Here is a 27,857-nt window from a genome sequence, read left to right as displayed (position 1 = left end):
TCCATCAGATCAACGATGAAAATGACGTGCTGTGCTCTGCCACGTATGGATACTTTTGGCCAATTGAAAAATTCAAACTTAAAACAAACAAAACTTGATCAATTCAATCGAATACAAAAATCTATTTTATGTAATGAACTGTTAAAATAAGTTGTAATTGAATACTCTTTTTTTCTTTTTAATATTCAACCATGGTTGTCTTTTTTCTTTTATTTTTTTACAAATAAAAGGAATCCAAACATTGACCTAAACATTGAATTATTATAGTCCTAATCTTAATTAATTCTCACTCATCCCTCGCCACTTGGGTTTATTTCAAATGACTTAACAACGTCGTCTTTAGACATTAATCTTCCTCGACAAAGTGGAGACCTATACAACGAGACGAAATGACCATAAGCAAATAAGCTCTTAAGTTCACCATTTTGTAATATTTATAGAATGGGTATGCCTAACAGTTTCCTTATAGTATTTTATTTGCTTCTAGATCTTATGAAATGAATTAATAAGGCAATGATTCAGACCCAAAAAAAGAAAAAGAAAAAAGAAATAATAAGGCAATCCGGCAGACTCAGCTTTTTGTCTTTTTCCTACAAAAATCCAGCTTTCTTTTCTCCAACAATGAGCCAGCTTTTATTCTATCTTTTTTATTTGTTTTTTCCTTTTGCCCGGAGGATCAGTGTATATGTTTGAAATTGTATAATTACAGGGACAGCTTGCCCCAAGACGCGGCTTCTTTTTATTTATTTATTTATTTATATTATATATTTATTTATTAGGTTTCATACCTACCCATCAGTCTTAGCAGTGCCAGTGCCCCATTGCTAAAGCTAGTGGATTAAAGAGATAGGAGGCAACTTCAGACAGAAGTGGATAAATGATAAAACAACTTTCTACGAATTTCTATAAGTAGCTCCCCTCTTCTCCTCCTCCATTTTCAGATCTCTCTCTCTCTCTCTCTCTCAGTGGAGTATCTTCTGCTCAGTTGAGCATGTAAGTTGAAAAAGCTCTCCACTTTTTGAATACTTGTTCTTGTAGCACAGCATTGCGCGTTTCTTTCTCTGCTTGTGAAGCTCAAGTCTTTGTGTGTGTCTGTTTCTTCTGTTCTTCAACAGAAAAAACTTTCCTTTGTTTGTGTTACATTGTTTGCTTAAAAGGAACTCGGGTTGAATCTAACTGTGCTTGCTCTGTCTCCAGATTTTAACCCAGAAACTCCACTTGAGGGTCTAAAATGGCAAGGTTTTCAATACCCATGATAGGTTTTCTGCTCTTATGCATTATATTGTTAGCTCCAACAGAAGCTGCGTACCTGAAATACAAGGACCCAAAACAGCCATTGAACGTTAGAATCCGGGACCTCATGAAGCGGATGACTCTGGAAGAAAAGATTGGCCAAATGGTGCAGATCGAGCGCAGTGTTGCAACCCCTGATGCCATGACCAAGTATTTCATTGGTAACCAACCTAACCATCTTCAAACCATAATCTTCTGTTTATTGCACCCATTTGCATTTGTTCAACATACCCATATAACGTATTGCTTTGTTTCTGAATGTTGGGTTTAGCAGCAAGTGATTGTAGAGTGTATTGTAAATGGGTTCCCTGGGTTTTTGCAGGAAGTGTACTTAGTGGTGGTGGGAGTGTTCCAGCCCCAAAAGCTTCTGCTGAGGCATGGGTCAATCTGGTCAATGGCATCCAAAAGGGATCCCTCTCGACCCGCCTCGGGATTCCGATGATTTATGGGATTGATGCGGTTCATGGCAACAACAATGTCTACAATGCTACTATTTTCCCCCATAACGTTGGGCTGGGAGCCACCAGGCAAGTACATTCACTCTCAACCAAATAATTCTTCGTCTTCTGATTTGTTTTGAAGAGTAATGAGTTAAGAACTTGATTTTCCACAGTCTGGTTTTAGTTCTGAGGTTTAAGTAGAATGTTCTAGCATTACCAAAACTCTCTAACAGTTTGGCCAAATTCAGTGGTGTGATGTTCTACTTATGCTTGATTTCATGTGTTCCTCAGTCTGGTATTTTTAGTTCTGGTGTTTAAGTGGAATTCATTAGGCTTCAAGCATATCAAGACTTCACTATATCTTGGCCAAACTAAATAGTTGGATCTTCTACTTATGCTTGATTTCATGTATTTCAGAGATCCTAAACTTGTCAAGAAAATTGGGGAAGCAACTGCCCTTGAAGTCAGGGCCACAGGGATTCCTTATGTTTTTGCCCCATGTATTGCGGTAATTGAGCACTATTATACAGTTCATTTTTAGAAATTTTACAACTTTACTGAGCACTCGACTAAAACCGTGTGCTACTTGTTCTTGCAGGTTTGCAGAGATCCGAGATGGGGGAGATGCTATGAAAGCTATAGCGAAGACCATAAGATTGTTCAAGCAATGACTGAGCTAATACCTGGTTTGCAAGGAGATATGCCTCCCAGTGCTCAAAAGGGTGCTCCTTTTGTTTCTACTGCAAAGTAAGATTTTTTTTCTTTCTTTTTTTGGAATTTCCAAATTGCTACTGGTTCCGACAGGTAGCTCTAATGTTCACATGGACTACTCACAATGTAGGCCATGTTTGAATTATTCTGGACAATATTTAATTGATTAACAACACTTGAGTCTCACAAGTTTTTAATATTTTGATGTATTAAATATAATTTCTGCTTTTGTGGTGCGGACATGTATAGAGGGCCTTAGTGGTGGCCCAGTTGGTCGTTGGATCTAAAACATATGAAAATGAAAGTTGCAAACCTCTTCCCACATTCACCTTCACTAGTTGATTTGCTTTGGCTGCTCTAAAAGTATCCTTCTTTAATTATGCGTCAAAAGCAGGGCATTGATTCACCAAAAGTACATAGTTCAGACTTTTTTACGTGTGGCAAAATCAATTATCAAATATAACCTATCTGTTATGCATGATAATTTTTTGAAATATTTGGACATAACAATAACTTGGCATAACTCTTCTCCCTTACCACTTCACCAGGGGAAAGGTTGCGGCCTGTGCTAAGCACTATGTAGGAGATGGTGGCACAACAAAGGGCATCAATGAGAACAACACTGTGATTGATTTGAATGGATTGCTTAGCATTCACATGCCTGCATACTTTGATTCCATCCTCAAGGGTGTTGCAACAGTTATGGTGTCTTACTCGAGTTGGAACGGGAAGAAAATGCATGCTAACCAAGAACTTGTATCTGGATTCCTCAAGAACAAGCTACGGTTCAGGGTAAGAAAAATCATTTGAAATAACTTGTCGAGTGTGGTTATTTCATTGCTCTTGGGAAATGAATTACTACTGGTTCTGTGCATAACATGTTTCTTTTGCTCTTGCTGTCAGGGTTTTGTCATATCAGATTGGGAGGGTATTGACAGGCTTACATCTCCTCCCAAAGCTAACTATTCATATTCAGTTCAAGCTGGAGTTAGTGCTGGAATAGATATGGTTAGTCAAAATTCTGCATGCTCTACTATTTGTAATTCAAAGTGTCACGTTTGGCCATTTTAATGAAGTTCTGCTCCTCAAGCTGAGACATGTGAGGTTTTTATGTTCATTTACTAACCTATATCTGGGAATGTTACAGATCATGGTTCCCTACAACTTCACAGAGTTCATTGATGATCTAACCTATCAAGTTAAGAACAACATCATCCCCATGAGCAGGATTGATGATGCTGTGAGGAGAATTTTGAGGGTTAAGTTTGTCATGGGCCTTTTTGAGGAACCCTTGGCGGATCTCAGCCTAGTCAACGAGCTGGGGAAAAAGGTCTTTACCAATTTCTTAATGTAAAATAACTTTGTTGTCTTCATATGCCATGTTCAAATCCTTCTTAACCGAATGCTGGCTTTACACAGGAGCATAGAGAATTAGCAAGGGAAGCTGTAAGAAAATCACTTGTTCTTCTAAAGAATGGAAAATCTGCTGATAAGCCGTCGCTTCCTCTTCCCAAGAAAGCAGGGAAGATACTCGTTGCAGGAAGCCATGCAGACAACTTGGGCAATCAATGTGGAGGCTGGACAATCACATGGCAGGGCCTTGGTGGCAATGATCTTACAGTTGGTATGCTTTAAGCCTCCATTTGTCTTTTGAATGATCTAACTATCTTACTGTTGGAATTAAATTAAAAATATGGAGAAAAGTTTCTGTTTCTTTTAACTCCCTTGAACGCACTTTCTCAGTATGTTGCAGTGGATTGCATATAGTTAACTAATCAATGTTGCAACAGGTACCACAATCCTCAATGCTGTGAAAAGTGCAGTTGATCCTACAACTCAAGTTGTCTACAACGAGAACCCGGATGCGAATTTTGTGAAGTCCAACAAAGTCGACTATGCTGTTGTCGTTGTGGGCGAACCCCCCTACGCTGAAACATTCGGCGATAGCTTGAATCTAACCATCTCAGAACCTGGACCGAGCACCATTGCCAATGTCTGCGGAGCTGTGAAATGTGTTGTTGTCGTCATTTCTGGCCGCCCCGTGGTGATTCAGCCCTATCTTGCTAAAGTTGATGCACTTGTGGCAGCTTGGCTTCCTGGAACTGAAGGACAAGGTGTTACTGACGTTTTATTTGGTGATTATGGATTCACTGGCAAACTTGCACATACATGGTTTAAGACAGTAGATCAGCTCCCAATGAATGTTGGTGATCAACATTATGACCCTCTATTTCCATTTGGATTTGGTCTCACTACTAAGCCAACCAAGAGTTACTAATAAACGGGATTGCTTGTATCCTCCATTCATGAAATGTTCTTAGCTATTTCATGGTTGACATTTTGTAGATCAACATTTCTTTCCCATGAGAGCTAAACAAAATGTTGTATCATTAGTTTCATCAATTCTTCTGGAAACCGCAGAGCGACTGCTCTGTACACCAGTTATTTGTTGAACAACTAAAGTTTAAGTTATTATTTATTCCAAAAATCATCTAAATCGAGAATTGTTTAGCTATTTGAGTATTCGCATTTTTCGTTTCAATTCTATACAAGGAGCTACGCTTTTTTGCAACTTTTTGATGACTAAAGAGTTCCTATATATATATATATATATATTTTGGTGCACAGATTTGTTGGAGTTTAAATAGAAAACTAAGGCTTTCCATAGGCCCACATTGGTTGAGCACAAGAACTTAACACACGAGTTTTAGTCCCTTTCTATTACTAAGACGGATTGGGCTTGGGTTGGTTGCAATTGGGCTCATGGCTTGGGCTAATTGCTCAAAAAGTGTTTAATGACAGGAAGATTGAAGAGCACTTTGATAGAAGAATTTGGGTTTCTGTTTCTCAAAATTTTAGTGAAGATCAAATCATTAGAAGTATGTTAAGAAACTTGGGAGATGCGAGCGTAGGAGACGATAAGGGTGAATTACTAAATAAAATAAATGAATATCTTTTAGGCAAGAGGTTTTTGATTGTGATGGATAATGTGTGGAGCTTGGATGTAACTTGGTGGCTCAGAATTTGTGAAGCGTTACCAAAGGGAAATGGAAGCAGCATCACCACAAGGATAGAGAAAGTTGCGCAGAAAATGGGAGTGAAGGAAGCAAGATCACATTGGCCCAAATGCCTCAGCAAGGACGATAGTTAACTGCTATTTCAGAAGATTGCGTTTGCAGGTGATGGAGGCGAGTGTATGCATCCAGAACTGGAAAATGTTGGAAAGGAGATTGTTGAGAGGTGTAAGGGCCTTCCACTAGCAATCAAGGCAGTTGGAGGAATAATGCTCTGCAAACCATCATGTTATCATGAATGGAGACGAATTGCTGACCATTTTCGTGAACGATTAGTAGAGAATGATAATTCAGTTATGGCTTTTCTACAACTAAGTTATGATGAACTCCCATCTTACTTGAAGTCTTGCTTCCTTTGTTTGTCTCTTTATCCTGAAGATTGCGTCATAACCAAAGACCAATTGGTACATTGGTGGCTTGGAGAAGGTTTTATTCCACTGAGAAATGGTAGATCAGCAATTGCAGCAGAGGAAGATTGTTTCTCAAGGCTAACGAATCGATGTTTGCTAGAAGTGGTAGACAAGACTTATCATGGAGCAATTTCCACATGTAAAATTCATGATATGGTCCGGGATGTGGTGATTAAAATTGGCAAAAGATGATGCATTTTTCAGCATAGATAGTAGAAATTGCCGCCATTTGGGTATTACTGATAGCATGGTTCAGAAGGGTAATAAAAAGCTGCGAGCATTGTTATATATGCAACTAAGACCGGTGAAGTGAACAAGATTGCTTCAAACACTACAAAGAAGTTTTGTGATTCTCGAATCCTTCGAGCAATGGATCTGTCCAGGTCAATCTTTGCACTCACTTGACAAGCTTAGCAAGCTTCAGGTTTTGGATATCAGCTGAAGGAAGTTGAGCTCCCACTCCAAAACCAATTGGTAATGAGGGGAGTAGCCCAACTCCTCATACACCTAGGCTAGGTCTCTTAACTTTTCAATGTGGGACAAACACTCTCAACGCGCTACCCCAGCACGTGTGGTGAACTTTCAAGCCTAACATGCGGACAATATATTGGGGTGACGTGGGAGCACGTATGGCCGTTGGGCCCAACAAGTAAAGCCTTGCTCTGATACCATGAAAGAAGTTGAGGTTTCATTCAAATATCTACCTAAAGGCTTGGGAAGGCTTTCAAATCTTGGAGTGTTATTGGGATATAAACCTACCAAATCAAAGCAGTTAGAAGACTGCAGGATTGGTGAGCTCAGAAATTTAATTCGGCTTAGGACACTCGCGCTTTGACTGAGTTGCTGTGATGAGACTGGAGATACTGAGGTCAATGTATTGGTAAATCTACAAGAACTGCAACATCTGTCAATAATTTGCTTTGATAATCATGGTAATAATGACCTCACAGCCAAGCTTGAGACAAGCTGTTCCCTCCTCAACAGCTCCATGAGCTCAGCCTAAAATTCTATCCAAGAAAGATTAGTCCAGCCTGGCTCAATCCCATCTCACTTCCTATATTGAGGTATCTTTCAATATCATCAGGCAATCTTGCAAAAGATGAATGAAAGTTTTTGGGGGAATGACAACACTGTCTGGCAAATTGAGGGCTTACTGTTGGAATCGCTTTCCGAATTTGAAGAAGAATGGGTGAGGCTTCAACAAGTTATGTCAACATTGAGAGCTGTCAGTGTGAGTTGGTGTCTTTTCCAGTTGAGAATGTTGGGTTTAGAGGTGGTGTCTGGAAGGAGGAAGAGCATATATAGAAGCTAAATGCAACTTTCATGTGCCAGTATAGCAAATGTTTTCAGTTTTCCTTATTGTGAATAAGCATGAGGGCATGTAATATATGTACATGCTACAAGTTGCATGAATGTCCTCCTTGTTTGGTTTCTATTAATCTACATAGATTTTCCTTCTGCAGTTTGCCACTTATGCATATTGCAGCTTGTGACATGCAATCTTGCAATACCATATTCAAGGTCCAAATCCATGTTTGTAATAGCATTTATCTGTGAGTAGCGGTTGCCTCCACATTTTTTTATTTTTTCTAAGTCTTTGTGAAAGTTGTTTTTTTTTTTAGCTGCTAGAATGCAGAGGCTATTATGAGGAGGTTAAGTGCGGAATGATAACAACCATCAATTTTAAATGAACGGTTCAAATTTAAGTAGGAAGTTTTTTTACAATCGGGTTAAAATTACCCATCACAAAATGAGCAACCCGGAACTTCTCTCTCATATCTCCTATTTTCTTTGAAACAGAGGTCCAAAGTCCTACGTCTGAAACTTCCTCTGGAGACAAACAAGAGCTGCCCCTTTCCAACTTCCAGAAGCCGAATTTGCTGCTCCAAAAAGGAAAAAAACGAAGACACTCAGATGTGGAGGACGTTGCTGAAGAATAAGGAACAAGGGTTGAAACCCACAACTCAATTCTTTCACTGGTATGTGATTTTTCAGCCCTATTGCAAACCCTTTTATTCAAAAAATATTCTGTTTTGTTAAACCCCTGTCATTAATGTTGCAGAAAATGGTTCATCATTACCCATTACAACAACTATAACCTAAGAGCTCTCTTATTCTGTCTTTGTGTCACAAAAATTATTTGCAAGATCTTCATAGTAGAGAGAAAAGAAGAAAAAGAGACAAATGATATGTTGAAAGAGCCTCCAGTAGTCTCTCACTCGCCTAACTTTGCACTCTGTTTCTGAACAAGTAATACCCAAGTTTTGAAGAACTTGTAGTACTCTTCTTCAATTCCAATTGCGATGGTAAGTCAAACACTGCAAAACCACTTCTCTTTGTTTCTTTGTTTCACTGATTTTGCTTTTAATGTTTTCCAATTTCTTGTAATCATTATTATTTTTTGTTCTCTTTTGTATTTATATTTTATTTGAAAATTTGATTTTTACAGTTTTTATTTTATTTTCATACGTAAATATTCTTTCTTGCGTTTAACCCCTTACTACTTTGGGTTTTATTATGATGCCTTTAGTATATTGGCTTTAAGCTTTGTTGAATCAATAATTAATAAATAATGAAAATAACAACACGTTAATCTAATGGTGATCTTTATGGGTCTTGCATACATACAGTAAAAACAAGTTCTCTAAAAATATATTGGGTTTGTCCTGCCTCAATTTATTTTATGGCTTTTTAATAATTGATAATATGCTACAGGTTGACACAAGTTTGCATCTTAATTTTCCATATATGCTCTTATGGAAAAGTTTAATTGAATCAACATGGAGGAGACATTAAACGAAAAGCAAAAAACAAAAGGAACAATTTTGCTCCATAACATAGGGGAGTTGCATTCAAATTCTTGGATTTGTTGCTGGTAAGTTTTTTTTTTTAAAAATCATTATAAATGTCTTTGTTTTCAACTGATGATGGTACAAGATTTAAATTGCTTTCATAATTATTTTGTTTTGTTTTAGCTATTTCTAAAATGTTTGATTCAAATGTTATCTAAGGTATCAATAATCTGTGTGAGTAAAATGGTTGGGGACTCAGAGGAGAATGATGATTGTGTAATCGCTGATGAAATGATTTACATACCTGAAGTCAGAAATGAGAAAAGACCAAAAGTTGGGATGAAGTTCGATTCACTTGATTTCGTTTATGATTTCTACAATAGATATGCTTTATTGGCTGGCTTTAGTATTCGACGTCATTCCAGCGGGAGGGAAAAATACAGTAAAGAAATTCTAAGAAAAGAATTTGTATGTTGCAAACAAGGTGTGTTTAAAAAAGAAGAGCCTAGGGCGGTAAAAAGACACCGAGGGATAAGTAGATGTGGTTGCAAGGCTAGGGTTGTTGTTGTGAGAAATTTAATATTATATTTAATATTAATTTTCTATTTGAATGGAAATTAATAAAATCCATTGGGTTAAAGACATGACCCTTGGGTAAAGACATCTTCAATTAGGGGGTGACAACTCTTCAAACTAAGGGATACATTGTTTGGGGTGACAACTCTTCAAGACCAAAAGATGCACTGTTTGCCTTTTCAGATTGGGATACCTTTTTGGAAAGGGTATTTCATCATCTATAAATAGAGCAATCCTCCTGCAGTTTTATTCATTCAATCAATTCTCTAGATACATACTTTCATATATAGAGAGCATTAGAGTTTGCATAAAGAGAGTTTCCTGCATAATTTTGGTTCAAAGTTCCTTGTGAATTGCAGTGCTTCTTTCATAAGGAGGGGAGTCGTTGTATCCTGGGAGGCGAACGCTAGTGAACCATAAGCACCAGTGTGGGCGTAATTCGTCTTAAGGTCAGAGTGTCCAACACTTGCCTCGACTCAATTAAGGTTCTTTTAATTACATACTACTGTTGTAAAAATTTGTTTTGTTTGTATTGTTTATTTGTTTATTTTATAGCAATTTAGCACTATTATTTCCTACAATCTTAAGACAAATTATTATGGTGTAGTTGCTATATTTTAATTGTTTGTTTTGTTAACCGTTGCATCTATTTCACTAGTTGGTAAATTCATGGTCAACATGTGAAGAATAAACTTGAATCAAGTGGGTTGTAAATTTTTTTTTTTACAATCTAAAATTATGTATGCATGTTGGACCATTTCCTGTCTATATAAAATGAAGCCATTGTGTCTGGACGTGATCCAACTAGAAATTTGATTTTCAGTTTCTAACAGTTATAGGCTGTTAAATCCATTTGTTGGGCTTCTGACTGTTCATATAAATTTTGCATTCATAAATGATGCATGGATTCTGCAGATCAAATACATTTAGAAGCATATAGTGCTTGTTTCTAGTTACTTATATAACCGTATGTTTATGAACCATTGGGTTGATATCAAGATACGCAATTGATATATTGGATTGCATATAGAAAGATTGCAAATATTTGGTTTTTGCAAATTTTCTAAAGAGGGAAAACATGTCAGTGTATTATCCATATTTGACAAACACAATTGACGAATACTTCCAAGAAGAGAAGTAGTGTTGAAATGACCAGAAACATGTATTTCTCCGTCTTACAAAGACAACAACTGAAATGTTGGGATAAAGCCCTATTTTGTAGAATTAAGTTTCTAATTATGAGGCTTCAAACTACAATGGTCTGTATGAAAGGGAAAATTTCCATTAAAAGGAAATGATGAGTAAAGTGGCTTCGAAATTTCCTAAAGGATATTCATATGTGTAACAAAATTACACAAATGTTGAGAATCCGAAAATGTGGGGGTCTATTGCAAAATTGCACTAGACGTAATATGCAAAGTTTAATAGCAACCACAATTGTAAGAGAATTGTGGGGGTGGCTTAACTATCTTTGTAATCTCATATTTGTGTAAGAATGGAAAAGTACTTTGCTCTTTACAAGAGAAGAATAATGTTTATTTTAAGGTATAAAAAGGTTGAAGACCCTACAAATACCTTAATTGTGGGGGAAGTCCACCGAAGAGTTGGCAAATTACTTAGTAATTCCCAACAAAACACATGGAGGAATTTTTGAAAACAACTACTCTCGAATGAATATAATTTCATAAGATGGAATGTGCACACCATCAGTTCATAGTCAACCTAGTGGATCCAATATTTAAAGGTCAGACTAGAGAGTTAGTTGATCATCGAGGGGAATGGGAGTATAAGCCTAAATATTTAAAGTCTCCATAGTGGATACCCAACCTAGCTGACTGGAGATCCCAAGATCTAGGTTCAAAAGGGACAACCAAATTATGGATGACTAAGTAGTAGCACTGCTGAGATTACATCTCCTACCCATATCCTATGATGATACAGTGTTGTATGAAATGTGTTTAGGTTAAGCTATGCTTTTAATGATTCCTATACCTTGATTATCCGAGTAAGATATGAGAGGATATTACCAATAGGAAATCACCTATATAAGTGTGAAATAGGGCCGTTTCCATGAGAATTTTTAGGGCTAAATTCTCTAAAGCACTTATGAATGCCAGGAGTTGCTCAGGGCCAAAACGGGCACAACCGATCGAACCAGATATGTCTAGAAGGGTATTGTGTGAGTATTATTGTCTGGGTTTACACAAACGGCTGAACAGTTCAAGACATCACGTTCACTGATTAGCCAAGTAAATCCGATAGTACTTCACTATGGAAGGTTCAAAGCCAAAAGCTACCTATCCAGATGCCATATTCTTCTAATAGGAACTCTCTCTAAGTCTGCATTATCATTTGCATATTGTTGAAACTAATTTCCATTCATGTGGGGGATTGTGAGAAATTTAATATTATATTTAATATTAATTTTCTATTTGAATGGAAATTAATAAAATCCATTGGGTTAAAGACATGACCCTTGGGTAAAGACATCTTCAATTGGGGGGTGACAACTCTTCAAACTAAGGGATACATTGTTTGGGGTGACAACTCTTCAAGACCAAAAGATGCACTGTTTGCCTTTTCAGATTGGGATACCTTTTTGGAAAGGGTATTTCATCATCTATAAATAGAGCAATCCTCCTGCAGTTTTATTCATTCAATCCATTCTCTAGATACATACTTTCATATATAGAGAGCATTAGAGTTTGCATAAAGAGAGTTTCCTGCATAATTTTGGTTCAAAGTTCCTTGTGAATTGCAGTGCTTCTTTCATAAGGAGGGGAGTCGTTGTATCCTGGGAGGCGAACGCTAGTGAACCATAAGCACCAGTGTGGGGCGTAATTCGTCTTAAGGTCAGAGTGTCCAACACTTGCCTCGACTCAATTAAGGTTCTTTTAATTACATACTACTGTTGTAAAAATTTGTTTTGTTTGTATTGTTTATTTGTTTATTTTATAGCAATTTAGCACTATTATTTCCTACAGTTGTTGTGAAGGTTTCTGGGTGCAAGCAGTATGCTTTCTCTCTCGTTGTAGAGGGACACAATCATACAATGACACCTCCAGAAAGAGTGCATTTTATGAGATCACATCGTCATATTTCAGAACCTGCAAAGCTACTCACAAAACAACTTGGTTCAGCTGATATACCTACTCATAAAAAGATGAGTATTTTGGAGGTACAATATGGAGGAATGGAGAAAATTGGTTTTACCAAAAAGGATATTTACAATTTTGAATATTATGAGAGTAGCCTGATGAAGAACCATGATGTTGAACTGGAGACTGAGTATTTTTTAGCTGAACAGAAAAACAATAGATCATTTTATTTCAAGATTGAGGGAGATTCCAATGACAGGCTTACTCGATGTTTTTGGGTAGATGCAACTTCTAGACGAGCATACGGGTTTTATGGAGATGTTGTCGTGCTCGATACCACATTCAACACGAACCGATATGGCTTGCCATTTGCACCAATGTTGGGGGTTAATAACCATGGTCAGACAATTGTTTTAGCTTGTGCATTTTTAAGTAAGGAAACGACTGAGTCATTTATTTGGATGTTTGAGGAGTTTAAAAAAGCCATGCCAGGTGGTGAGCCAAAAATGATAATTACAGATCAAGATGCAGCTATGGCTAGAGCAATTTTTGAAGTATTCCCCACTACATTTCATCGACTTTGCATATGGTACATCATAACCAAGTTCTCTGATAAACTACCACGAATTGCTTATGAGGAATATTGGAAAGAGTTTAAGGAAATCATATGGGAGATTGACAATATAGATGAATTTGAAGAAAAGTGGCATGCAATCATTACAAAATCTGGTTTGACTGACCATCCATGGCTGAGTTCAGTTTTTGATTTGCGAAAATCATAGGTTCCAGCCTATGTAAAACATATTTTTGCCGCTAGAATGTCAAGCAGTCAAAGAGCAGAAGGCTCTCATGCATTTTTCAAGCAATATATATCAAGGAGAAATTCATTAATGGATTTCATAACACGATTTCAAAGGGCACTTTCTCATCAACGTCAAAAAAAGTTACTTGCTGATCACATTGATGCATTCGAAAAGCCTCAATGTGCTCTGTTGTTGACAATGGATAAACAAATGGCTGAAATATACACAAAGGCAATGTTCCAAAAGTTTGAACAGGAGCTAATGCAAAGTTTACCGTGTTTTATGGAACTGAAAATGGATGATGCTTCCAAAGCTATCTATAAAGTGAGTGAAAGGAAAAGGGGGAAAACAAGAGTGACAGAAGTTGTATATGATAAATATTCCGATCAATGGTCGTGTAGCTGTAAAGGATTTGAATTTATTGGAATTCTTTGTTGCCATGCGCTGGCATTGTTAAAAAGGGAGCAAATTGAATATCTGCCCAATAAATACATTTTGAATAGATGGAAGAAAACTACAAAATCTGGACTTGTGTCAGATTCAAATGGCAATGAAATTAAAGATTGTGAGAACAATTCTCTCCTAATAAAGCGAAGTAGAATGTCCAGACTTGCTTCAGATGTAATTGAGCATGCCTTAATGTCCGAAGAAGGTTGTGAGCTATTGTCAAATAATCTAAACGATACGCGGGTGATGTTGAAGTTATTGAATGATGGGATTGGTCCTAGCGAAGTTGGAGGGTCCAGCTCCCAAACACGATATTTGAAGGACCCTAAGAGAGTAACACACAAAGGAAGCTCAAAACGAGTGAAGGGAGCAAAGGAAACGAGAATGGAGCGAGGGATCCGACATTGTCAGCAGTGTGGACAAACTAGTCATGATATAAGACGATGCCCAAGAATGGCGAACACATCGTAAGATTGTACAAATATTTATAAATAATAGCTAAAATTCCAAGTGGTTTATTTTATTGTAATATTATGCTTGGTGTTTATGCAGGACATCTCCGTCAAACAATGAAGAATCAACTCCAATCAATCTTAGTGACCCGTTATTCGATGAATTTGATAGCATGCATGGACCTACCAAGTGATTTATGTTTTTACTATACGAAGCTCATTTGCTGTCAATATTGGTGAGCATTTTGAAATATGATTCAATATGAAGAAATCTTATTATTTTGTGTTGTTTCGTTTTGTATCAGCTTTTATGTTTTTTTTCTTGATTGGTTTTGGTTTTCTTTGAAGTTTTTTTGTTTCTCGATTGGTGGTGTTAATTTTTTGGAGCCTTTCTTTCTTGCTTTCTTTTGCCTTTGTATTTTTCTGATATTAGGTGTTTTAGGATTTTTCTTTCTTTTAAATAATCTCCCCCTTGAGATATTTGACAATTCTTTTTTATGGCAGTTGGACCTAGATTTTTGGCTTATGGAAGATTGTTGTTGTTGAGAACCTTCATTAATTTGGCTTTTTTTTTTTAATGACAGTTGGACCTATCAACTCTTAATTTTGACAATGCGAATGAAAGGCTGTCACATCCTTTTTTGAGAAAAGACGCTATATACATTCGGTGTATTTGCATGTATATTGTTCGTCTATTGCTTGTTATTGCAAGCTTATTTTCCAAGGTGCGACTCGCCACCTCCGTCGTCGGCCTCCAAAACGAAGCCATAATCGTGACTCTCCACCGTCGTCGGCGACTTCCACCACAAACCTCATCTTCGATCTTCACTGTGGTGAGTTCTAATATTGGTTTTGCTTTTTTTTTTTTTTTTTGGGTTTCTGTTATTGATTGAGATTATTGGGTGATTACTTTCACTATTTTGAATGAGACATTAACGGGTTTCTGTTGTGGTTTGTCTGTTGTTTCTATGATTGAATGAAATTTACCAACTATTTCCTGTGGTTGTCAAGCTCTTGGACTTGGATACACTGTTTTGTGCTTATGATTTGTCTATGAAATCATGCATACATTGTTTTGTGATTAAGGCTTGGACTTGCAGACCTCCTTGAAAGTGGTGTATTCACTCTTTTGTGATTGTGATTTGTTTGTGAAATCACTTAGGTGATATATCAAATTAGGACTTCTGGCTTTTCTGAGCAACCTGTAAGAATACATATAAAAACTCATAGATGCTCTCTGAAATAACAGTAATGTATGTTCTAACCTTTGAAACCAGTAGAACCAGCAACAAATGCAAGATTCTCATTGTTTACTTCTTTTGAATGTGATTGGAGAGTTTGTAAGTTTTATGAGAATGCCAATATTTTAACATACTTTTGATACTGTAAAGTTGGCATATGTTGGATCTTTATTTTCTCTATTGTTTTGGTGCAGTCTACAATCCTCAAGGTTGGTATCATGCCAAGGTTGTGTTGGTGCCGTGAAAAGGGTTCTTGGAAAACTTGAAGGTTTGTTGATAACTCTTGCATTTATCTAGTTCCATTGTCTTGCTCTTCTTCTTCTCTGAGACTATGCTTCTTTAACTGTTTGAATAATGCCAAATGCACTATTGATGATTTCCTAATTTGTATTTTTGTTCGCCTGCCAAGACACACATTCACTTCACCCATGTTTATTACTTTTGAATTGCAATTGAGTAGTATGAAATTGTGTGCATGAATATGAACTTTAATTTTGCAATGGTACTGTCTTGTGAAAGTTTGCCATATGAAGAATTGGGTCATTTAGAAAAGCCAACAATCTATATGAATTTCGGTATTGGTTTTTGTTTTGAAATTGGTTTTAGTTGTGATTGAATGTTATGTTTTTGTTTCTACTGTGATTGAATGATTTGCTTCTAATATGCATTTTTGATCCATTTTATACAGATGGAAGATTGTCTTGTTTCAATTGGCGGCGTTCTTTTGGGGAGGAAATTGCTAACCTTCAGCTTAAATTCGGGTCTAAGAGGACATGTCTTGGAATTTTTCTTATACATATGAATTGTGTTAAAATTCTAGACCAAGAGGAGATGAAATTTTTTTATTTTTTGCCACTTTCTTATGTATATCTTAAGATGTAATGAGATAACATTGTTAGTTCATCAATTTATGAAAGTCAAGTTAGAAGGAAATTTGTCAATATCTAGTTTCCATGGTTTTATCGTTCCCCTTGCAAAGAAGAAAAAAATACAAATGTAACCAAATCAATGATTTAATTGGCAAATGCCATGACTGATATGTATTGCATATGTATTGCACATGTATAGCTATTTATTGCTTGTGTATTGGCCCCGTATATCTTTTTTTAAAAGTATGTTGGAATAAATTTATAGGGGGAGTATGAAGTTTGTGTATTGCCATTGTATAGCCTTTTATTGCTTGTGTATTGCTACTGTATTGCCATCGTATAGCCTATTATTGCCTGTGTATTGCCCCCGTATATCTTTTTTTTAAAGCCTTGGAATAAATTTATAGGGGGAGTATGAAGTTTGTGTATTGCCATTGTATAGCATTTTATTGCTTGTGTATTGCTACTATATTGCCATTGTATAGCCTTTTATTGCTTGTGTATTGCTATTGTATTGCCCCCATATATATATATATATTTTTTTTTTCAAGTTTGTGTTGGAATAAATTTATAGGGGGGTATGGAGTTTGTGTATTGCCATTGTATAGCCCTTTATTGCTTGTGTATTGCTACTGTATTGACCTCGTATATCCTTTTTTTTTTTCAAGTCTGTATTGCGGGTATGAATGTGGGGATGGGGGAAAAAAGCTTCACGGGGATGGGGATGGGAATGGCATACCCACCCCCGATTTGACCCATTGCCATCCTACAAAGGCAAGAAGAATGAGCTATATATACACATAATGTATATAATGTGCTCTCTTCAATTAATAATATAAATAAAAGTATTTTTCCATTGCATACACTTGCAAATATATACAAACAACATATTCAAGACTGAAATTTCTCAAGTAAATTAAACTCAATTTCATTCCATGAGGACTAAATAATTACATGGTCTGTCTGACACACAAATAGTTCCTTAATTACATGTTTTTTTTCCTTATAACTATAGTACACTTCTTGCAACAGAATGGAATGTTGTCCCACCCCAAATTGATGAAGGTTCTCAATGACAACAATCTTCTAGAAGCCAAAAATAATCTTGCTCCAGCTGTTATGAAAAAAAAATGTCAATTATCTCAAGACTTAAGAGTTAGGGTTTCAAATCGCTGGAGACCAAGCTTGTGGGATATGGGCCGTGACATGATCACGTACTCTACCAATTGTTGCTTCACCTTCCCAAATTCATCCATCATCTTCCTCTACAACAGAAACAAAATAAAGCAATATCAATATGTACATATATAAATATGTATATACAGAGTAATACAAAAGACAAATTGGTACTAATGAGGTAGATCTTTGATATGCTCTATTGGAACCATCACTTTCCTTTTATTGCTATATATGCAGATGTGCAAAAGCACAAACAAGCCCAATTTAAAATCTCCTACTTACGTATCAAGAAAAGACTCAAAGCAGACTAAGTTTCTTATAAAAATAGAGTTCATTGTTTTTCGTCTGTGCTTCATTCGTAACTTATAACTCACATGGTATCCAAAATTTCACGCAGTGCATCAAAACTCAATCAAGTTAACTCTGGAACAATGAGAGAACAACAATATTAATCAATGAAAGAATTATGAAAGAGGCTATCATTGATCAACAACATTAACTCTAGAACATAGACACCACAGAGGTATGCAGTACAATTTACTTTCATTCAATTTCTACACAAAAATAATCTTTTAGATTGATATAGTCATTCATTGCAAACTGAAATTTCATAGCCATGAGAGTAATGCCAAGAGGAAGAGTATCATATCACCTCAAAATTGGAAAACATCTAATGGACGAGGAAAAGCAAATCTACCAAGCACAAGACGAAAAGCCTTACTGCTCAAGCTTGATCAGTGCATATCTACATGGGCGTTAACCCCCGTATGATCATATTGCTTATTTTTTCTATTCTTGGCATTGGCTTTGCACCATTTATGTTTTAACAGTACATGAATTGTTCCAAATTAAAAACTTCAAACCGCAGGTCCTAATTATAGGCAGTAAATTATGACTTAATAAAAAATAGTCATTGGAGTTGGATCTAGGAAGCTGAAAGCATCACATGGCTCAAAGAAATCAAATCAGGGGACCACGTACAACAGGGGCTGTTGTGCTAGCTAGTACTGCAGGGCAGGGTAGGGCAGGGCAAGGCAGGGCAGGGCATGGCAAGGGACATTTGGATGCAAATGCTAGAGATATAGACCCTTTCTTTTAGGAAAATGAGGAAGACGAAGCAGCAGCAAAACCTGGCCATGTGAAGTAGCAGCATCAGACCCTTTCTATGTTTCTTTTGTTTGTTCACATACTTTTTTGCCATATCATGGCCCTTAGAATTCCTGCAAAATAATAACATGAACTTTATTTCTCAATTTCACAATGACACAAAACAGTGTAGTATTAACTTGTTCACAGCACAAGTTAAATGGCAATGTCGAAATGAAAGAAACTCAAGACATGACACAAAAGTTGAAAAATAAGAAAATAAATCTAATAGAATTCCAAATATCAAATGACACAACCAAGTATCCGTTCACTATAAACTGACATAATATGGCACCTGTGTAAGTCTTCATGTAAAAACATGGACATTTCTCAAGCATTGTTAAAAGGTAATTAAACTAATGTCAATGGCGATCTAACAAAACCATTATGCACTGTAAAGACATCTTTGTAAACAAATTATAATAAAACTCACATGTGCTTCCTTCCATTTAGATGGGTTCATTGGGTCCTCCTAGAAGTTCACCTTTAAGTATATACCATGAGAATTGTCCCAATTGGTTTGTATCTCAAAGAAAACCATAGTGCGCCTCATTAAGGTGATTCATCGAACACCTACAGGCCATTTTTTCATGCACTCATCAACTCAGCCTAACCAAACAAATAGAACCATATATTCAGAACAAGCAAATAAGCATGATAAATAAAACGATGTAGCAAGAATTTGGATTTTGAGCAACTTTCTAGACCACTATATGAAATTGAAACAATCAGAAGAAAACCCAAATAACATATGGGTATGAAAGTAAAGGCGAAAAGTTGAGCTGGGTACCTGGGACGTCATCTCTAGGTATATGGATTTCAGGAATGCTGAAGAAATTGAGAAATTTGTTGAACCGGAGGGGAAGAACGGCGGTTGAAATAGGTGACAGAGAGTGAGAGATGGAGGTGGAGAACAGCGGCCGAAAGAGAGAGAGTGAGGTCGTCGTTGCTGATGTGGGTTCTGAGGAGGTGACAGTTGAGTACTTCGATTGTGAATAGCATTCCTCAACGGGTAATGCCAACCCGGTTGTAGCATAAAGAGGATACTAATGTCAGCCATTTGATCAATCTAATGGCCTAGTAAGTAGTCCCCACAAATAACCTTCGCATAGAATCTCCGCATTATAGTCTCGCCGCTGAGTAATTAGGCGGTGTCATCAAATTGTGTGGTGTGCTAACAAAGCCCAAGTTAGGAAATTGCACGGTTGGGCCTAGGCCCAGTTACCCAAACACTCGCTTGTTCGAACGATACTCAATGGTGGTTCGCGGTTGAATTGAACCCTCGGATTTGGAAGCTGGGAACGCAGTGGTTGCTTCTATTTTCTTCTCCAGATCTGTAATTCTCCATTGATTATTGAAGAAAGTGTCAGAGTTGAAGAATTTTCGTTTCCTAGGAAAAATGGATCCAGATTCAGTGAAATCCACTCTCCAAAATCTAGCTTTTGGAAATGTAATGGCCGCCGCGGCTCGCAATTACCAGAAGGAATTGCTTGCCAATGAAAAGGCACCGGCCACGAGCTCTGTCAACCAGGAAGTCGACCTTGACGAGTTGATGGATGTAAGTTCTAACTTCAATTCAATTCTCTGCATCTTTCATGCACTTTTCAATTTTCAGAGCAATGATTTTTATGTGCATTTGGTGGTGGGTAGGATCCTGAGCTTGAAAAGTTGCATGCGGATCGGATTGCTGCTCTAAAGGTTCGAATTTTTTTCATGTTTTGTTCATGTGGGTATGTGGATTTTTTCATGGTTTTGTGCTCATGTTTAGAGGGTTTGGTTTGGAATTTGAATAGAAAGAAGCTGAGAAGAGAGAAGCTTTAAAGAGGAAAGGGCATGGAGAATATAGGGAGATAACTGAAGGGGATTTTTTAGGTGAAGTTACTGGGACTGAGAAAGCCATCTGCCACTTCTATCACCAGGAGTTCTATAGATGCAAGTAAGCCTCTTACTCTAGAATCTTTTAACACTCATAAACATGGATGAGGGATTGTGTTTCAAAATAAATACCTGGTTCTTTTTGAATGGAAATTAGTAAGAGTCTATTGGACCATGGTGTCCTTTGCTGATTTCTGAAAAGGTATCAATGCATCTGTTTATCCAAGGGAATTTTTCACGTTTTTCTAGCCCATCATGTGATCTTATCTTTGTGTATGCTTTTGTTTTTTAACATCATATTGCATAATTATTTCTAAATTTCTGTGTGATTAAATATAGCAATTAGACCAAATTTTTCCTACACTTGTTAGGATAATGGATAAGCATTTGAAGACCCTTGCTTCAAAGCATGTTGATACCAAGTTCATCAAGCTGGATGCAGAGGTCAGTATAAACTTCAATATGGTCTTCTGGTCTTATAATTGGTGCAGCTTTTCGTGTTTGCTCGGGTTGATCCTACTTGTTCCAACCTTCCATTTCAGTCATTTAGTTGGAAAGCTTTAGAATGGTGAATTGACCATTTGAAAATGAAATGCAGAATGCCCCCTTCTTCATCACCAAGTTAGGAGTCAAAACTTTGCCTTGCGTCATAATCTTCAGGTCAGGCCATCTCCATCTAACTATTATATCTATATGCATCCCCATTTCCAGTATTTAAGATGCACATCAGCATGTGGTGGCTCTTAAACAAAAAGAAAGGAGAGCAAAGAAAGCTGAAACTGTACTAAGATTGCAATCATTTGAACATTCACACTTGACAACGTGTGTATTAACATGCCTCAAGAGCATGTGGTGATGACGTTCATGCTGCTTTCAGCTTACATTGAGATCTTGCATTAAAAATTCATATTTACGAATTCAAAAGGTTTGCCTTTTCAGAAAAGGAGTTGCTGTGGATAGGTTGGTTGGATTTCAAGATATGGGAGGAAAAGATGATTTCAGCACAAGGGCACTTGAGGTTGTACTAATCAAGAAAGGTAAATGCTTTGTCAAGAGTGTTTTGAAATTCTTAGTTCGTTGTAGAGTCGCTAAACTGCCGTTTTAACAGGTATAATTAGTGAGAAGAAAGATGAGGATGATGAAGATGATGGATATAATGACGGTAGTCGCAGGACAGTGAGGTCCTCTGTGAATCTTGATGATTCTGATTCAGACTGAAAAAAGAACAGAAAAAAGAAGAAAATGATACCTGAGTTTTCAAATGCTTTCTGGTTGCATGCTTGTATACTTGTTGTCACATCTGATGTATGTTACCTTCTGAGTGGATCTTTTTTGTTTGTTTCTTTTTTAGGAACAAAATTGCATTGGAAATATATTCTTCCAGTCCTCCATATTGACTAGAAAGTACTTCCTGGTTTTTCTTTATTTTTTAATGTTACTCAGAAATTTTATCTGTTGCTAATGCACATCGTTTATGTTATGTGGTTCTCACCAAAATTTGAATTTGAATGAAATGAATTTTTAGATTAAACAATGACTAAAAAGAACAAAAAAGATTATTGGAATTGGATCTCTCTCTCTCTCTCTCTCTCTCTCTGAGACAATGACTGTGCAATGAAATGGGATTATATCGCAAGAACCCCCAGTTTTACTGTAAAAAAAAGGGAGCTTTAGTTTTAACCCATAAAAAACTTAACTAATTTGGAAGAAAGATACTGAATTTTGCTTAATTAATATAAAACCAAAGCCACCTAATTTTACCAAAAGGACATCCAACAACACTAAAATTACTACATGTGCCATTGTGCTTAACTGTCAAATACAATTTATTTAATTATAAACCAAAACTTAAAACTGTCAAAACGACATAACATTCCCACAAAACACAACACAAAACGACACTACTCAGATTTAATCACTTCAAAAACTGGTTTCGCGCGACCTTTCGTCTCTCACTCCAAAAACGCAACCGACGAGCAGAAACGAAGACGAGAACGAGCAGAAACGAAGACGACGAGAACGGCGACGAGCAACGACGACGAGCAACGACCACCGACGACGAGCAACGACCACCGACGATGAGCAACGACCACCGACGACGAGCAAAGACCACCAACGACGACGAGCAAAGACCACCAACGACGACGAGCAGAAACCACCACCAACAACGACAACCACTGACGACTATCGAATCGATTTTCACTCTCTTGGGAAAAAAACAGTAAGAAAATGACCCTCTAACACAGATTTGTCTTCGATTTTAGGGATTACACATTTTTGATGTTGTTCTTTATGCAATGCAGTTTTTGAAAAAAATGGATGAATCGTTGGATTCAAAACTACTCTTCGTTTAGGTTTTGCTTCGTTTATAGGGATTAACCATTCAAAATCGTTGGATTCAAAATTTCTGGTTGTTTGTACTAAATTTTGAACCAGAAACTGCAATGCAGTTTCTGGTTCCATAATCCAATTTCATAGTGCTTTTTGCTAAGGTTTATGAGAATGTGATAACTGCTCATGAATTTACATGTGTTTTGATATTAGTTTTAGCTACTGTCTTTGCATTTTGATTTCTGGTTGTTTGTACTAAATTTTGAACTAGAAACTGCAATGCAGTTTCTGGTTCCATAATTCAATTTCAGAGTTCTTTTTGCTAGGGTTTATGGGAATGTGATAACTGCTCATGAATTTACATGTGTTTTGATATTAGTTTTAGCTACTGTCTTTGCATTTTGATTTCTGGTTGTTTGTACTAAATTTTGAACCAGAAACTGCAATGCAGTTTCTGGTTCCATAATCCAATTTCATAGTGCTTTTTGCTAGGGTTTATGGGAATGTGATAACTGCTCATGAATTTACATGTGTTTTGATATTAGTTTTAGCTACTGTCTTTGCATTTTGATTTCTGGTTATTTGTACTAAATTTTGAACCAAAAACTGCAATGCAGTTTCTGGTTCCATAATCCAATTTCATAGTGCTTTTTGCTAGGGTTTATGGGAATGTGATAACTGCTCATGAATTTACATGTGTTTTGATATTAGTTTTAGCTACTGTCTTTGCATTTTGATTTCTGGTTGTTTGTACTAAATTTTGAACCAGAAACTGCAATGCAGTTTCTGGTTCCATAATCCAATTTCAGAGTTCTTTTTGCTAGGGTTTATGGGAATGTGATAACTGCTAATGAATTTACATGTGTTTTGATATTAGTTTTAGCTACTGTCTTTGCATTTTGATTTCTGGTTGTTTGTACTAAATTTTGAACCAGAAACTGCATTGCAGTTTCTGGTTCCATAATTCAGTTTCAGATTGCTTTTTGCTAGGGTTTATGGGAATGTGATAACTACTCATGAATTTAAATGTGTTTTGATATTCGTTTTAGCTACTGTTCTTGCCTTTTTGATTTCTGGTTGTTTGTAGAAGATTTTGACCAGAAATTGCATTGCAGTTTCTGGTTCCATAATTCAATTTCAGAGTGCTTTTTGCTAGGGTTTATGGGAATGTGATAACTGCTCATGAATTTAAATGTGTTTTGATATTAGTTTTAGCTACTGTTTTTGCCTTTTGGTTTCTTTTCACATCAAATTTTGAGCAGCAGTTTCTGGTTGTTTGTTGCAGATTTTGACCACAAAAACTGCAGTGCATATCACAAAATGGAACAAGAAATGTCACCACAAAAGAATGAAGCTGAAAACCAACCAAAGCGCAGAATCAAAACGATGGCTCAAAGGATCAAAACAAAGCCAAAGCCAAACTATGATCGGAAAGCAAAGCACCCGGACTATGTCCAATTTCGGTGCAATGCCTTTGCTTTCAACAGCATCATTAGAGACATAAAGGACAAGCTCAATGAAAGGCAGAAGAAGCTTCTCAAGAAAACCCCTTTCTGGAACTTGATCGAGCTGTTTTACCGCCAGAGAATTGACATGAATAACATGAATAAGTCGGACATTGACTTAGCACAGCTGCTCAAGACATTTGATCCGGATACAAAGTCCTTCAAATTTGGAACCAAATCATTCCAAATCACAAGCAATGCAGTGACTCAGATTCTAGGACTGCCAAATGAAGGCAAATCTGTCAAACTTGTCAATGATAGGTACACTGCTACCTTCAGAACAAGGCACTTTGGAGAAAAGGGAAAACCTTCAAAAAACCAGGTAGAAGCAGAATTACAAAAGACAATTGCCTTGGCAAACCAACAGAAGAAAGAAAAGGCAAAGACAGAGCAAAAGAAAAAAACGAACAAAGGAAAAGAAAGGAAAGAAGCTGAAGAAGAAGAAGAAGAAGAAGAAGAAGTTGATTACGACAAGGAGGTGGTCAGCCTAATATTGATTCTGCTGTGCATGACATTCCTTTTTGCCAACTCTTCATCTACTTTGCATTGGAAATTATTTGAGCACTGCGTGAATCTAGACACACTTTCAAGCTATTCGTGGGCAAGAGCTGTTTCAGACTACATGAATGAATCCTTGACCGCAAAAGCAAAAGCAAAAGCAAAGAAGGGAGGAGAAGCCTCTATAGGAGCTGTTTCGGGTTGCACTATCCTAATATTGGTAAGTAAACAGTGGCTTATGCAATGCATTTTGAGTTTTAGGCAATGCAGTTTCCATTTAGTGCAATGCAGTTTCCATTTACTGCAATGCAGAAATGGAAACTGCAACGCAGTTTCTGTTTTATCCTATGCAGTTTCCAACTTAATTTCTGATATATCTTGTTTTTGAACTGTGCAGTTTCTACTGTGTGAGAGGACAAACATCATACAACCAATCCTTGGCAAAAAGTGCAACGCAGAAACTGACTATATATTCGCTAAACCATATCTAAAATAAAAAATTGTCAAATGAGAAGGAGTGTTCATATAATAGCCTTGCAAGTCTTCCTATTGTGCCCAGCAACACTGCACCGACTGCATTTCAATGGCCTTTTAAATTCACCAAAAACTTTGATCCTCTTTGTTGGTGGTCTTCCGGCTGGCCTCTTTGTAATTGGCGGAAGCACAACTCCAACGGCAGAACCACTGCTGCCCAATCCTTTCCCAATATCTGGAATAGGAAAAATAGGACTCTCATAGGCTTTTCGAAAGAAGTCAGTTTTGTAGTAACACTCCACGTAACCAAAGACGGCAAGAACAAGTCCTTTGCTCGAGATCAACCATCACAGAATAATCAGCAAATACTTCAAAAACAGTGCTATTAGAACGACGAACTGCCCAAGTCCTACCGGCCTCCGCATTTTCACAGAGTCTAGTCTCCATCTCCGGACACAAAACTGTTGTCCACTTCTCCGCTTCAATTCTTCGTTGAGAATTCAATACCATCAATTTCTGTCGAATCCCTTCTATCAAAGGTAGCACCGGCAAATCTCGAAACACACCAACCCAATTATTAAAGGACTCCGCCAAACTGTTTGCCATCTCCCCATAACGCATTCCTTTGAAAAATGCGTTGGCATAGTGATCTCTAGACAAATCAGATATAAATGTCTTCACTTTCGAACTCCCAACAATCACCAACTCCTCCATTGCTACCTTAAACTCTTCCTCCGTAACAGCATATGCGCATCTACTAAATAAATTGATAACACGGTCTTGGAGCAGTTTCCCATAACCTGACTTCGGGTACTTTGATATCAAATTCTGTTTGAGGTGATAATAACAGTAAGAATGAGGCCATCCGGGAAACACAAACCCCATTGCATTTAACAAACCTTGATTGCGGTCCGAGAAAAAGGTCACCACTCTCCCCATCGGTAGCAATATAGAAGCCAAATGTTGAAGAAACCAAGTCCAATTCTCCTCTGTCTCAGAATCAACAACTCCAAAAGCTAGAGGATAAAACCCTGCAAAACAAAACCAAAAGCACAAGTATAAGCAAAAAAGGGAAACTGCAGTGCAGTTTATGAAAACAAATCTGCTCAAAAAAGGGAAACTGCAATGCAGTTTCTGCTAAAAATTGCAACAAATGAAAATCTGCAATACATTACAGTAACCATACCTTGATTTCCATTCTTTCCCGAAGCACACAGAAGCTGCCCCTTGTACTTGCTCTTCAAAAACGTAGCATCAATGAACAACAAGAGTATGCAATATTGAAATCCAGCAATGCAACCGCCAAAAGACACAAAAAACCGTCGAAAGCGATTAATTCCAGCTTCACAATCAAGAGTGCAGAGAGAACCAGTGTTAGTTTCCTTTACGGCGTCCACATACCACACTAACTCGTTGAAGGACTTCGACTCATCACCGTGAACGTCCAATTTAGCTAACTCTTTGCCAAACCATGCGTGGTAGTATGAAATGTCTATACCATAATAATCTTTGAACTCGTGTATAATCTCAACTGGCTTCAGCTCTGGTTTTGCACGAATTCTGTCCACAATGAGGGAGGACACCACACGAGACCTCATCATCTTACTCTTTGATTCCCGTATCCGACCCGCACATGTATGAACATTATTTAACGTCCGAATTACAAAACTGCCAGTAGCTTCACAACGAGAAGCATAAACACGCCAGCTGCAACCCTCCAATTTCTTATTCGAACAAACAGCAACCACCCGCTTCTTGTCATTGCCGGCATATTCAAAATTAAATCCTACTTCAAGAGCGTACTTGCACAATTTCAACCGGAACTCCTCTGCACCACCGTCAAACTTCTGCCCCACATGATGTATGTATGTCTCCCACTCATTCGACAGCAAAGGCTTAGCACTTGCTCTCTTCGACCTGCCCAAAAACTCGTTTCTGTCTTCGACAGTACTAGAACACGACGACTCGCCCTTTTCACATGCTATCAACTCCTTATTTACACAAAAATCACCACTATATTCACTGCTCCCGCATAAATCCTTCACTAAAATATCAACAGTCTTCTCATTTGATATCAACAAAAATGTCCTCATCAAGTCCAAATCGCTATCCGTTTCTAGAAAACAACTCGGATAACTGGGCACCGAATACCGTAATGTGAAGCAACCCAACTGCAAACCCCTAAACCTCAGACACAAAGTCTTCAAAATATCAACCATGGATGACTCTGATGAAACTGAAAACATGATGGTTTCCGACTTATATGTGCACTTGGCAATGACACACACCTCCATTAGCCTTGAAAATGCAAACAAAACAACAAACAAAAACAGAATATCAAAACACGTTTGACTTCATGAGCAGCTATAACATTCCCATAAACCCTAGCAAAAAGCACTCTGAAATTGAATTATGGAACCAGAAACTGCATTGCAGTTTCTGGTTCAAAATTTGCTACAAACAACCAGAAATCAAAATGCAAAGACAGTACTGAATATCAAAACACGTTTGACTTCATGAGCAGTTATAATATTCCCATAAACCCTAGCAAAAAGCACTCTGAAATTGAATTATGGAACCAGAAACTGCATTGCAGTTTGTGGTTCAAAATTTAGTACAAACAACCAGAAATTTTGAATCCAA

The 27,857-nt window shown here is 37.2% G+C and overlaps 6 protein-coding genes and 1 pseudogene across 6 annotated transcripts; 6 read left to right on the top strand and 1 right to left on the bottom strand.

Annotated features, from left to right (window-relative positions):
* Positions 839-4,959, top strand: LOC18774793 (beta-glucosidase BoGH3B). Its single transcript, XM_020566576.1, has 10 exons — positions 839-993; positions 1,198-1,454; positions 1,616-1,820; positions 2,151-2,241; positions 2,332-2,480; positions 2,993-3,236; positions 3,348-3,452; positions 3,592-3,774; positions 3,864-4,068; positions 4,235-4,959. The coding sequence occupies exons 2-10, from the start codon at positions 1,232-1,234 to the stop codon at positions 4,720-4,722; spliced, it is 1,893 nt and encodes a 630-aa protein (XP_020422165.1). The 5' UTR covers positions 839-993; positions 1,198-1,231; the 3' UTR covers positions 4,723-4,959.
* On the top strand, positions 4,808-16,270 carry LOC109949625 (annotated as a pseudogene).
* Positions 12,349-13,176, top strand: LOC109949624 (protein FAR1-RELATED SEQUENCE 5-like). The gene has a single exon (XM_020565706.1). It carries the CDS (start codon positions 12,349-12,351, stop codon positions 13,174-13,176), a length of 828 nt encoding a protein of 275 aa, XP_020421295.1.
* LOC109949537 (protein FAR1-RELATED SEQUENCE 1-like) lies at positions 13,403-14,496 on the top strand. The gene is made up of 2 exons (XM_020565376.1): positions 13,403-14,111; positions 14,197-14,496. The coding sequence occupies exons 1-2, from the start codon at positions 13,408-13,410 to the stop codon at positions 14,288-14,290; spliced, it is 798 nt and encodes a 265-aa protein (XP_020420965.1). The 5' UTR covers positions 13,403-13,407; the 3' UTR covers positions 14,291-14,496.
* On the top strand, positions 19,763-21,886 carry LOC18775072 (thioredoxin domain-containing protein PLP3A). The gene is made up of 7 exons (XM_007205763.2): positions 19,763-20,089; positions 20,182-20,229; positions 20,325-20,467; positions 20,778-20,850; positions 21,005-21,066; positions 21,346-21,443; positions 21,515-21,886. Exons 1-7 carry the CDS (start codon positions 19,931-19,933, stop codon positions 21,622-21,624), a joined length of 693 nt encoding a protein of 230 aa, XP_007205825.1. The 5' UTR covers positions 19,763-19,930; the 3' UTR covers positions 21,625-21,886.
* On the top strand, positions 24,124-25,236 carry LOC109949623. The gene is made up of 2 exons (XM_020565705.1): positions 24,124-24,960; positions 25,138-25,236. The coding sequence occupies exons 1-2, from the start codon at positions 24,124-24,126 to the stop codon at positions 25,234-25,236; spliced, it is 936 nt and encodes a 311-aa protein (XP_020421294.1).
* LOC109949622 lies at positions 25,262-27,555 on the bottom strand. Its single transcript, XM_020565704.1, has 3 exons — positions 26,401-27,555; positions 25,628-26,245; positions 25,262-25,542 (listed from the first exon to the last, which is right to left on the bottom strand). Exons 1-3 carry the CDS (start codon positions 27,506-27,508, stop codon positions 25,262-25,264), a joined length of 2,007 nt encoding a protein of 668 aa, XP_020421293.1. The 5' UTR covers positions 27,509-27,555.

Source organism: Prunus persica, chromosome G6 (genome assembly GCF_000346465.2).
Source record: "Prunus persica cultivar Lovell chromosome G6, Prunus_persica_NCBIv2, whole genome shotgun sequence".
Taxonomy (NCBI): Eukaryota; Viridiplantae; Streptophyta; class Magnoliopsida; order Rosales; family Rosaceae; genus Prunus; species Prunus persica.
The sequence above is the reverse complement of the archived record's forward strand: the minus strand, read 5'-3'. Positions and strand labels throughout refer to the sequence as shown.